This window comes from Panthera uncia (genome assembly GCF_023721935.1).
Source record: "Panthera uncia isolate 11264 chromosome C1 unlocalized genomic scaffold, Puncia_PCG_1.0 HiC_scaffold_4, whole genome shotgun sequence".
Lineage (NCBI taxonomy): Eukaryota > Metazoa > Chordata > Mammalia > Carnivora > Felidae > Panthera > Panthera uncia.
In genome coordinates this window covers 86,965,664-86,977,779 of record NW_026057585.1, presented here as the reverse complement: position 1 = coordinate 86,977,779, position 12,116 = coordinate 86,965,664, and the positions used below count along the sequence as shown (strand labels likewise).

Below are 12,116 nucleotides of genomic sequence, written 5' to 3'. Positions count from 1 at the left end.
ATCTGTACACATGGCCAAAAGATGGGGAAGGGCACACCCAGATGTCAGTAGCGTTTATCTCTGAGAAACAGGATTAGGGACTATTGAAATTGTCCTCTCTGGATTTTTCCACAGTATGGATGTATGTTACATTCAGAGTCAGGAAATAAAAAGTCCTAGTATGAAAGGCTGGAATGGATCCAGTCTGGGCAGCAGACAACACATCCCCTACTGTTTTCTTCCAGATCTCTGAGAAGTATGGGTTCCCTGAAGAGAACATTTACAAAGTCTACAAGAAATGTAAGCGGGGGTAAGTGCTCATAACAGCTCTCCCTCCCCCTTCGCCCTGTGCTGCCCCTTTCCCTCTATTTTATTTTTTTATTCTAATTTTTAATATTTATTTATTTTTGAGAGAGAGAATTCACGTGAGCAGGGAAGGGGCAGACAGAAAGTGGGGAGAGAATCCCAAGCAGGCTCTGCACTATGAGCGCAGACCCTGACTCAAGCCTCAAACCCACGAACTGTGAAATCATGACCTGAGCCGAAACCAAGAGTCAGATGCTCAACCGACTGAGCCACCCAGGCGCCCCTGCCCCTTTCCCTCTAAAAGTGTTGGCTCTGGGAGCTCCCAGCAAGCGTGCTCTGCCTGGCCCATGCCAAGCAGCATTTGTACTTGGCTTCGTGGAAAGGATGAGGGGTGTGGGGTTGGGTGGAAAGCCCCCAATCAGGCAAGGCCACCTGCAGAGACCGGATATTGAACACCACCAGGAAGGAAAGGCGTGGCAGACTGATGGAAGGGTCTTTGTAGAGACCACAGGTGGAGGGGCAGCGCAGGTTCAAAGATCAGAAGACCCAGGTCCAAGTTCCGAGGCTGCTGGATAGCCAAGTGATTTGATTGTAACGATGATGATAGTGACCACCATTCACTTGACTATGTGCCAGATACTGGGCTACGAGTACCTCACTTAAATCTCACAGCCACACTATGAAGTAGATACCCATTACCCATGCTTCACAGATGGGGAAATTGAGGCTTGGAGGTGATAAGGAATATCCAGGAGCAGGAGCAGCAGAGTAATGGCGTGGAGGCAGAAGGGCCCAGCAATGTGGCCACAGGCCGAGTCAGGGGGCCCCAGAAGGGCAAAGCTGCTGATGAGTCTGGAAAGGGGGTAGTGGTTGATGTGGTTTTGAGGGAGCCCCCCGGGGATGCTCCCCAGGCCTCCCGCTCAGGTCTGGATGAGGCAGCAGAGAATAAAGCTTTACCTTGCAGAGGGTCCAGCGGTGCGGGACCTTCCATATGTTCCTGGGGATTAGTGCTAAACACCACAGCACCCTTTGCTATCTGCCCGGGAGATCCCTTGGCAAGGGGAGATGGAGGGCCATGTGGTGACTGCCTTCCCAGGTTTGGGTCCCGTGGTCAGAGCCAGTGAGCTGGACCTTCACAGCCCTTGTGAACTGAGTCCCTGCACCTGCCCAGCCTGGGGCCTCGGGTTAGTGAGGAACTGTCAGTGCCATTCCCTGCCCAAAGGACCCACTCCCAGCCCTCTGCCCACAGCTCAGACCCCATCCTCTTGCTCTAGATGGTGTAACTCCAGCTACACTTACTAGCGGCCCTGGAAGGTGCTTGGGCATCGCCCCGTGGCCACTGACTACGGGCTTTCCTTTTTAGAAGGCTTTGCAAAGCCAGGCAGGTTTTGTTCCCAGGCTGAGGCCCCGTCCAGTCAGGCCCAGGGGTTGGCCTCTAGCCCTCCCTCCTCTTTGGTTCCCAGCAGCCTCCCCCAGAAGGGCAGGGCGGGGGGGGGGGGGTGCGGTCCTGCAGCCCCTGGAGAAGGACCCGTTGGGTTTTGGTTGTATGAGCACCTAGGGTTTTTTGTGGGCTTTTTTCTTCCAAGTTTCGGTTTCAGACTGGGGCTCACATGTTCTCTGGGACAGAATCCACCTCCTAGCAGAGGGCAGGCCCTGCTTTGCCCAGACAAGCCCAGCCCTACTTCCCCTTGGTGCCAGTGCCCACGCCCCCCCAGCTGCAGCGGCACCTGGGCCACCAGCCTCCCTGACGGATGCCACTGCAGGCTGCGCTGAGGGGCTAGGAAACGTGTCGGTGTGATTTGGGCGTGGGGGTACACACGCGAGGATGCCCCAGCCCCCGTGGTAGATGATAGCGTCCACGTGTGGAGCACGTCCTGTGTGCCAGGTGCTGGGCTAAATGAGTCCCAGGCATAGTTTGGTGTGATTATCTGTAATTCTACAGATGAGGAAACTGAGGTTCAGAGTAGTTCGTAACCAGCAGAAGGAATCCCGGCCTGTCTCCAGCCTGTGCATGCACCCATTTTTTACCTCGCCTCCTGCTTGTTCCTCTAACTGCCAAGTGATGTGCAAACAAAGACTGTGGCCAAGTCTTGTATTTGCCTAACCCCGTAGCCCAGGGCATCACTCAGCAGCCCTTCAGAAGCCCCCTACACCCCCCACACCCGCAATCATGAACACTTCAGAGCTAGCATCCTCTGAGATGCTTAAATGAGAAGAGTCCACAAAAACGCTTTGGGGAGAGGAGATGCCGGGCCCATTTTCCACCTCCCTCAGCGTCAGACTCACCTCCTCTGAGGAAGAGAGAAAATTCTAATCGATGGCCTAGTTTATTTGCACAGAACCCTCCTGAGAGTCCCCTGGACAAAGGTAGATACAATCAGCTTTACAAGCACCACTGAGTGATTGAAAGATTAACAAATACATTGTTTTCCCGGCAGCTGGCCAAGCGTTTCAGGGGAACCAGGACAGAAGACAGCTAGTAGCTGGCAAGGGACAAGAGGCCCACATTCTGGGACAGTGGTTCCCAACAAGCCCTGCCTCTAGGGCCCGGTTGTCACTGACCTCTGAAGGGAAGGGGTCTGAGGGCTTGCCTGGGATCCCTTGTGTGTAGGTGTGCACTCGGGGCCCGCGGGGAGCCCGGCAGGGGAGTGGGAGGGAGGCAGCCTTCAAGTTCATGCACGTAAGGCACACAGGGCCTGGCATCTAGAAGCCCCCAGTAAATACCACTATCTGAATCACACACCCGGCTGCCAGCAAAGCGCTCACCCCTCTGGCCCAGGCCCGGCCTCCTCCGGTCTGTTCCCAGCCTGCAGCCCCCGGACGAGGATCCCTCTGTGAAAGGAAGGAACGGCTGACAGGACCTAAGGAAGGGGGGCGCCGTAATGAGACACTGGCAGTCAGCACTCCGGCCTGGCAGCCTGCGCCCAGACCTCCTTGCTGGAAGCAGCAGCGTCTGCAGAGACGGCCCGACACAGGCCATAGGCTTAGGCTCGCTGCTTCTGTAAGGCCTCCATCCTCCAGACCCGGGGACGATGGGGACAAGGCTACCGCCTCCCCGGAGCTTCCCCTGGAAAGCCAACAGCTACTTGCCGGAAGCAGGGAGCAGTAACGTGAGATCCTCAGCCCCCCCCCCCCGACTCCGCCCCCCCGCCCCCCGCCCCACTTGAAATAACCTTGCGGCCATCTAAACTCTTTCCCAGCCCTGGATTTTGCCTTCCTTATATATGCCACTTCCTAACTTACATTCATAGGGTTTTTGTTTTTCTTTCTAAAAAACCGGTACAGCAGAAAGAAACCGAAGTCTGGATTCAAGTCCAGTTCTGCCATCTATTAACTGTGTGACCCCTGTGCTTCTTTGAGCCTCAGCTTCCCCCTCTACCCACTGGAGTAATAGGGTTACAAAGAGTCATTTTCTCGGGCCCTACTAGATTCTGAATTCCTGGAGGGCAGGCTCTAGGATCTCCGTGTGGCCCTTGTTCTTGCTGGGCGCAGGCCCTGCACACGGAACGGCCTTGGCAAACGCTAGTGGGGTGGATGGACGAGTGGCTGCAGACACTCAACTCCGTTACAAAGGGAAGCTGGTGTGGTCAGGTCAGGTCACGTCTTGCCGGGCTCTTCATCGGGGAGGCAGCAGCCAGAGGGGTGTCCTCTGGCTAACACCGTGGCCTTGACCCTCTGCGGAGGCCCACGGCGCGGAGGCTTGGTCCCGCTCGGGTTGGCCCAGGTCCCTGCCTGGAGGGTGTGGGGAGAGAGGACGGAGCCCCTCAAGTCTCTTGTACCATCTGTGAGATGGCAGCTTCGTGGGGGTGGAACTGAGAGGGCACCCGTGTGGCACCCGCCTCTGGCTCAGGCGGGCACATCCGAATGACACAATGCAGCCTCCCACTGAACCCAAACCACACTGGTCCACCCACCACACCTCTTGTGCTCGAACTCTCGCTTTGTGCCCGAGTCCTCGGTCCGGCCTGGTGACCAAGGGACACCGCATCCTCCACACATCTCACGTCAGCCGCTCGAAGTGTCCACGCTCGTGTGTATTAGGAGAGGTGGTCTGGCGCAGCGGTGGCCGTGGTTGGAGGTGTGGCTCGGCCACTTGGGGATCGTGGCCTCCGCCGTAACGGGGGACAGTGAATACCCGTCTCTGTTGTTCTGACGGTCAGAGGGAAAGTCCAGGAGGTGCCCGAAATGTTGGCACCCAAGAGGGGGTAACCGTTACTGTCATCCTTGTCACCCAGCAGCCCTGAAACAAGGGGCCTGCCACATCCTAGACACATCTCCTCTTCTCTTCCAGAATCTTGGTCAACATGGACAACAACATCATCCAGCACTACAGCAACCACGTCGCCTTCCTGCTGGACATGGGGGAGCTTGATGGCAAGATTCAGATCATCCTGAAGGAGCTGTGAGGCCCAAGCATCCACACCCTCAGGCCCCGTGGGGTGGCTCCAGGCAAGGAGCCCCCTGGGGAGTGGCCCATGCCGCACACAACCTCTGCTCATGCCCCAGTGCTGTTACTTGAATGCCCTCCCTGAGAAAAACACATCACAGACCCACGGATGTCAAGGTCAGGAAGGGACCCAGGAGGTATCCTGACCTGAACCCCATCTCATGCTTGAATCTACCCTGGACTTCCTGCCGGCCCCCGCCCAGCCAGAAAGAGTGTCGTCCTGCTTAACGTTCCCATAGCCTGTCTCCTTCTCGGAAGACCCTGCTTTCAGTCCATCTCCTGGTTGGCCGTTCAGATGGTGCCAGTGGACCCCCTTTCCCAAAGCTGACTCGACTCCTGTCCGGCCTGCATTCTTGATCCTTCCATCAACTTCAGACTGAGGATCCCTTACCCTTTGGTCAATTAACTTGAAAACTCTTTTGATTTTCAATGCAAACAACTTTTAAATGTTACCATGGTGGAAACACTCTCTTTCTCCCGGATTTCCTTGATACAAGTTGTAAATAATAGAGCTGATTCATTGGAGTGGCTGCTGTATAAAATAACTTCCGTGCCTGTTCACTGATGTACACATTTCTTATTTACAATTTTCATTTATGTTATATATATATATAAGTATATATTGTATATATATGCAACATTTTATATTTTTCATGGATGCATTTTTATCATTTCAAAAAATGTGTATTTCACATTCTTGGACTATTTTTTTTAGCTGTTATTCAATTATGCATTTTGTATACTCACGTGGTATTTAGTAATAAAATTCTACCTATGTATTACTTCAAACGCTACACTTGTTCCTTCTGTGGATGGAAGTCTTCCCGGAAGAGAGGGTGAAAGCAGACTGGGCCCGCCTCCTCCTCTGTCCTGAGGGTGCTTTACCTGGGCTCGAAGGCTGGTGGCGAGGGCTGGGCACGGGCGAAGCAGAGGTGCCCCCGGGAAGGGAGTGGGAGCCTGATGTCGAGATCTGTGTCTCACGCCGCCCCACAGGTTGAAGGTCAAGCCCGTAGGACCACTGACCGGAGACGAAGAAGTCCCGGGAAGGACCCCACCGCGGGCGCCGGCGGGCGGAGCCCCAGGCTGGGAGCCACGTGACCGTGACCGGAGTTCTCTGCCAGCTCCGCCCCCACGCTCTGGGCCTCGTTGTTCTCCCCGCTGCTGACTCAGCGGCTCACAAAAGCTGGTGCTCCCGTCTCTTCCCAGCTTCGCGGTCAGTGACCTCATGCTGGGACGTTGCCCGGGGAGCATTTACACCACAGACATTGACGACGGCTACAAATCAAGGCCTTTATTCCCTCTAGGGAACAGACGACAAACCTGCCCTTCCTTCCTCCTTCCCCCGCTTCCTAGCGCACGACCACCTCGGGGCCTCAGTTTCTTTGGCTCTGAAATGACGGGCGTGGGTCTACGCTGGCCATCTGTAACTATCATCTTTAGAGCCCCAGAGCTCACCGCTGGGTCTCAGAGGCCACCTCGAGGTGGGGGAGGGGAGAGCGGCAGCTTCTGAGGACCCTCCAGACTTCAGACCCGCTTTTCCCCTTTTACACGTAAGGGTTTCCCATAAACTGAACAAAACTTTTTAAAAGGTTTGTAAACCGCAGATGCCTCTAACTCTCAGCTCTGACAGCCAGAGCCTGTGGTCCTAATTCCCACGGCCCTGCCTGGAGTCCGCACCAGGACTAGGGTCCGCCGATGAGCCAAAGAGCTCAGTAATCAAGAGAAATCAACACAATGTGTTGCTTTTTTTTTTTTTTTAATAAAGGCAAAAAAAAAAAAAATCCATGATGAACAAGATAATCAAAATTTTGAAGCCAGGATCAGCATCACTGATGTTTCCTTTGGCCTCAGCCACCAATATGGCCTGCACGGCACTGCTCAGGGGACCCTGGGGGCATCCGGAGATGCCGTGTCCACTCCCGGCCTCACCGCTGCTCTGCCACCTCCCGGGAAGTGAGAGCAGGATGACGTGTGGGGATGGAAGGACAGAGCGCGTGCGGAGTGCCGGCACATCCGCGCGCGCCAGAGGTGCTCAGCATCTGTTCGTGTCCTTCCTTCAGAGCTTCCTGCCGGCTCCCCGCCCCCCTCCCAGAAGCAGGCTGGGAAGCGGGCGCGTGGTGCTTCTCGACCTTGGTTTGCATCCTGGAGTCACCTGGGCAGCTTTTATCCCTCTCCCCACCGGCCAGACCCCACCCTGGAGCACTTAAATCAGAATTTCTGGGGGTGGACCCAGACCTCAGAACTCGTTAAAGCACCACTCCACCCACCCCCGTGATTACAATGTGCAGTCAAGGTCCAGAACCACTGCTCTAGAGAGGCCATAATTATACAGGCCTTGAACTTGAAGCCTTTGTCATCCGGCAGTGTCTGGCCGAATTAGCATCCACAAGGAATCAGTACCCGTGCATAGCCTGCTGCAATGTTCGGGAAGGGAGCCGGGCAGCTCCATACCCGCACGTGGCCAGCAGCCACCAGGGCTCAGTTCTCAGCAAAGCCACCATGTGATGAGACCAGGGCCGTTGGTGCCTAGAAAGGCCGTGGGGACCTCAAAGAGAGCCCTGCAGGGCTTGAGGAAATTCAGCCCTGCCCTCAGAGAAGTCAGGGGGCAAGGGCAGCCCCTGAGCCTGACAGCTGCCATTCTAGGACTGTCTCTTGCTCCAAAGAGTAAAAGGGGGAAAAGGAGTGAACGAAAGTCCTTTGCAAACAGGAGTCACTTTGGAAAGGTGGCTGTCAGCCGGTGGGGAGGGCATCCCCTGCCTGGTAGCTCTCCCCTAGATGGCAAGTTGCCAGTGATGGGGGGAAAGGGAATGAATGAATAAGTGACGGAATGAGAAGAAAGGAGGGAGGGAGGGCGCAGGGAGGGAGGAGGGAAAATAGGCAAACAGCGGACGGGCCAACAAACGGCCAGAGTTAAGCAATTAAGTGTATTTACGAGACCCTCGCCACCCTAAGTGTGGTCCACAGACCAGCAACATCGGCATTGCCCGACAGCTTGTTAGAAATGTTTACACCTAAAACGAATACAATGTGATAAGGTCAATTATATCTCAATTTAAAAAAAATAAAATGAAATGCAGGCTCTCAGGCCCCACCGCAGACCTACAGAATCTGCCCTTTAACGAGATATCCAAATGATATGCGTGCCCACTAAAATTTGGAAAATACTTTATTCAGCTATCAGTGTATCCTAGCCCGAACTACACACATTATAATCACGCTGAGAACTTTTTTTAAGATTTTAATAATCCCTGTGCACAATGTGGGGCTCGAACATGCAACCCTGAGATCAAGAGTTGCACGCTCTACCGACTGAGCCGGCCAGATGCCCCTGCTAAGAACTTGAATAAAGATACCAATGCTCAGGGGGCGCCTGGGTGGCTCAGTCGGTTGAGCCTCTGACTTCGGCTCAGGTCACGATCTTGCAGTCGATGAATTTGAGCCCCGCGTCGGGCTCTGTGCCGACAGCCTAGAGCCTGAAGCCTGCTTCAGATTCTGTGTCTCCCTCTCTCTCTGCCCCTCCCCCGCTTGTTCGCACACTCTCTCTCTCTCACTCTCTCTCAAAAATTATACATAAACATTAAAACAGAAAAAAAAGATACCAATGCCCAGGCCCAGACCCTACCTCAGATCAGTTAAATCAGAGCTCTGAGGGTTGGGGCCTGGGCAAGGCTGTCTGTGTAACACCTCCCAAGTGATAACAGCCAGGGTTTGAGAATCCCTGGGCTGGATGGAGCTGTGAGCGGCAAACGACACCTTTAGAGAGACTAGACATGGTCAGGACGGACCCTCTGAGCTCAGGGCCTCACCTCCAATCGTGTCTTCGACAGAACACAGATTCAGACTGGCCACGAGCAGCCCTGCCACTCTTTTTCCCAGAGTCCCCTCTTCCCTGACCCCACTTGGAGGGGTCTCCTCTGGAGAGGCAGTATTCACCTGCCGGTGCTCGGCCCAGCTGCCCAGAGGGAGGAGAGGCCTGTCTCGTTTTCCCATACATGTCCCCACAGAGACCCCCGGGCCCACAGAGACCGGACCCCAAGGCCGGCTGCTTCTAGCCCAACGGTCTGCTAAAAACCAAGGCGCGGGGATCTGGCCCCGTTGTCAAGAGTCTGGGGTCAAAGAAAGGTACAACTTCGAAAGGGTCTTCCAGAACTTCTAGCACCAAGTGGACAGCTGACGGCCTGCGGAAGTCTCCTTTAGCCCCGGCAAGCAATTCGAAGTTGCAGTGTGGTTGTCCGCGTCTCAAATCAGGAGATCTGGCATTTTAAATATTCCCCAGACTGTGTCGAAAGTGGGCCGAACTGGCACCAGTGATCTGGAGCCGTGTCGGACGCCCCTTCAGCCCAGCAGCCTCGGCTCCCACACCCCATCCCTGCCCCTCACTGTTTTGCCCCATGTGCCGCCTGCCCGGCCCCCGCAAGTGTCGACCTTGAGCCCTGGAATTCGAACCTGACTCTTTACCTTCGAGAAGGAGCTCTGGACCTGACAGGATGGGAGCACGGGGCGTCCCGCCTCCAGGTCCAGGTGGCATCGCTCTTAACGAGGTGCCTCAGGCCACCTCCCGCCTGTCCCAACACAGCGGGCACTTGAGGGAATCTGAGGTTCACAAAAAAGGCCAGCTTTGGCGAGACGCAAGAAGTCGGTTTAATTGGATATGGTATTCCATCCTTCTCCCTCCCTCTTTCTCACCCACCCCTCCCCACAGCGGGGGCCAGTCAGCGGCCATTCTGACCGGAAGGCCACTCACCCTCTGGTCACAGAGCAAAGTCAGGGGAGGGGCCCCCGGGAGTGAGGGGCCTGGACTCCGTGGGGAGCGGGGAGGGGGCTGCATCAGTGCCTTCCGCTTGCAGAAGTGAACGCCAACATCAATATTTGGGAAAGGAGGGGATGCGTGGTTTCTTCTATTCCCCCTTGGTTCTTTGGGAATCTCTCCCTCTTGCCGGGGGAAACGGACGTGGCAGGCCAGAAAAGATTCATCAAAGGCTGTGTCAAACTTGAGCAGGAGGCCTGGGAGGAGACGGAGGCCAGGCCCGGGGATAGGAAAGTCCCAGTAAAAGAAAGAACCCGCAGGCACCAAGCGGTGCCTCCCTGCCCCCTTGCTCCCTCGGAATGCTGTTTCCAGGGATCTGGCTCCAGCAGCAACCTGCCCACGTGTGCTGTTGAATGCCGGGCCACTCAACGGATGTGGTGGCCTTCTCCTGAAGGTGGGTACCGAGCACAAGTGACCACGGTGACTGGGGCCATGCTCTTCCTGAAGGTGAGGTGCGTAGGCTTAGCTGGGGGCCCGGGCCCAGGCAACCCCCTTGAGTCTGTCACAAGCACCTCTGGGCCTTCCCGGCTCCTGGAAGCCAAGGGTGAAGGATGGGAGTTGTGCCCGGGCCGCAGTCCTGTGTGGTCCACCCAGCAGGTACAGTCTGGACCTCGAGCCCTGGCCCAGCGTCAGGCTTCTAGATGGGGAATCTGCCAGTGGCAGCCTTCTCCCTCGAGCCTGAGCTTCAGGAACCTCTTACATCTGCGGGGAGGACTGCACGTCCCAGCACAGGCAGGTGCATGGCAGGTAACCAAGGAGGGCTCTGTCCACCCCTCATTTCTGCTCAGGGAACCACTGGAGTCGGTGGAGGCGGGTGTCAAATCTCCAGGAGGCAGTTCAAGACAAGGACAAACGCAGCCTCCCAGCTCTACGCCAGCCACGGGGGATGGGGGGCAGGGGCAGATCTGCCCTCCAAGTCGTCGTCTGTCACACACGAGATGGGCATTCTCTGAATGAACGTCCTGGGGAGCCTGGGTGAGGCAGCTGGTGGCCAGCGTTCTCCCCGAGCTTGTGTGAGGTCCCTACAACACTGGGATCCATTTGTTGTCCTCGTTGTAGAGAAAGGACTGTTTTCCAGGGAATTCTGGCTTGTACGTGGCTGTGAGGGGAGAGAGAGAAAAAGACAGTATTAAGAGGGAAAAGGCCGGTTGCCCAAGCCCCTGGCATTCTACATCAGAGCTGGCGATGTCGGGGCACCCCTGCCCGGGTCCCTGCAACTTACAAGTGGGGAGGCTGAGAGGGGAAGGGATTAGCCCAGCCGAGGCAGGACTTGAACCCCGGCTTCCAGCCTTTAACTCCCTAACAGGAGAACATTTACAAAAGAGTTTTCGATCAGATTTGATACAAAGGAAAAAAAAAAAAAAAAAAAAGGAGTAAAACAATAGTCTTAAAGAAGCAAGGTGTCAGCTTGATAGGGTTTTGTTTTTCTTTAGTCCAGAAATTTCCAGAAGGGCGCCTGGCTGGCTCAGTTCGTAGAGCATGTGACTCTTGGTCTCAGGGTTGTGAGTTCAAGCCCCACACTGGGTGTGGAGCCTAGTTTTAAAAAGGAAAGAAAAAAAAGAAAAAAGAAATTTCCAGAAAAGCGAAAGCCTTGACAACTGCAAGCACTTTCCGTAGGAGACCAGCTGCCAGGACCACACAGGGGTGACTGGAAACTCTCATACTGATGCCGATTCGGCCGACGAGGGTCCAGGCAGATCCGCACCCACGGGAGGCCAGGCAGGCATGTGGCTCACTCCCAGGCCAGTCCTCCGGGAAGCCCACCTAGATGCAGGTGGTCACAGCAGCAGGAAGTGGCCTGCACCTGTGTGCCAGGTGCCCCCCACCATGGGCAGCGTGGAGCAGACACTCAGAAAAAGCTCCTAGATGCCTGGACCAAACAGGGTCAGACAAGGCTCCTCACCGGTCCCCAGGCCTTCTGGAGCCCGCTGCTTGATTGAAGCGTGAGTACATTTGCCCCACCCTGCTGGGTCCTGCCTGGACTGACCAGGTGACCCCAAGGTCAAACCGCTGCAGTCTTCTTGACTTGGTTATCGTTCCATTTCCAAGGCTGGAGCCATAAGGATGACTCTCCCTGTCCCGTCCACCTTACGTTTTACTCACCGGTATGTTTGGAGGGGAAGGTGTCTCCCCTACCAGACTGACACCTCCGGGGGTAACACCAGGCTAAGTCACCGTTGTCCCCCAGGGGAGGAGCGTCATCAGCGCTCCCTGGACGACTGACTTGGACAGACCTAGCAGCCACCCCGGCTCTGCCTTCCTCCTCCCCCACCGCCTGCCCACCAGCACACGCTGTCTAGTCCCCAGCGCCACCAGCTCCGGCCAATGTCAGGGAGGGGCAAAGAGCTAAGGGGCTGTGAGAGAGCTACAAAGAGGTCAGGAATAGGTCCCTCAGGCTATTAGCTCTCACGAAGGTCCCAGAGGCGACAGGGTCCCGCGGCTTCAGCCATCTGCAAAGAGGGCTCGGAACCCGACAGCTCACGGGAGCTGCTCCGGTGAACAGTCCCCGGCTTGTTTCACGACAACAGGGCACAGGGGGGAAACGGCGTGGCGCTCTGCCCCGCCGCTCTCCCACTG

The 12,116-nt window shown here is 55.9% G+C and overlaps 2 protein-coding genes across 13 annotated transcripts in view; one reads left to right on the top strand and one right to left on the bottom strand.

The window, feature by feature from the left end:
* GRHL3 (grainyhead like transcription factor 3) overlaps positions 1-5,580 on the top strand; it is a 34,504-nt gene extending 28,924 nt beyond the window's left edge. For all 3 annotated transcript variants that reach the window (XM_049617793.1, XM_049617794.1, XM_049617792.1), the window contains 2 exons: positions 225-289; positions 4,577-5,580. In XM_049617793.1, coding sequence (XP_049473750.1) covers positions 225-289; positions 4,577-4,691 — 180 coding nt within the window. In that variant the 3' untranslated portion in view covers positions 4,692-5,580. The remainder of the gene's footprint in view (positions 1-224; positions 290-4,576) is intronic.
* A 3,769-nt stretch (positions 5,581-9,349) lies between these two features.
* The window catches only part of STPG1 (sperm tail PG-rich repeat containing 1), a 54,138-nt gene continuing 51,371 nt past the window's right edge, over positions 9,350-12,116 (bottom strand). For all 10 annotated transcript variants that reach the window (XM_049617802.1, XM_049617799.1, XM_049617804.1 and 7 more), the window contains one exon: positions 9,350-10,638. In XM_049617802.1, coding sequence (XP_049473759.1) covers positions 10,562-10,638 — 77 coding nt within the window. In that variant the 3' untranslated portion in view covers positions 9,350-10,561. The remainder of the gene's footprint in view (positions 10,639-12,116) is intronic.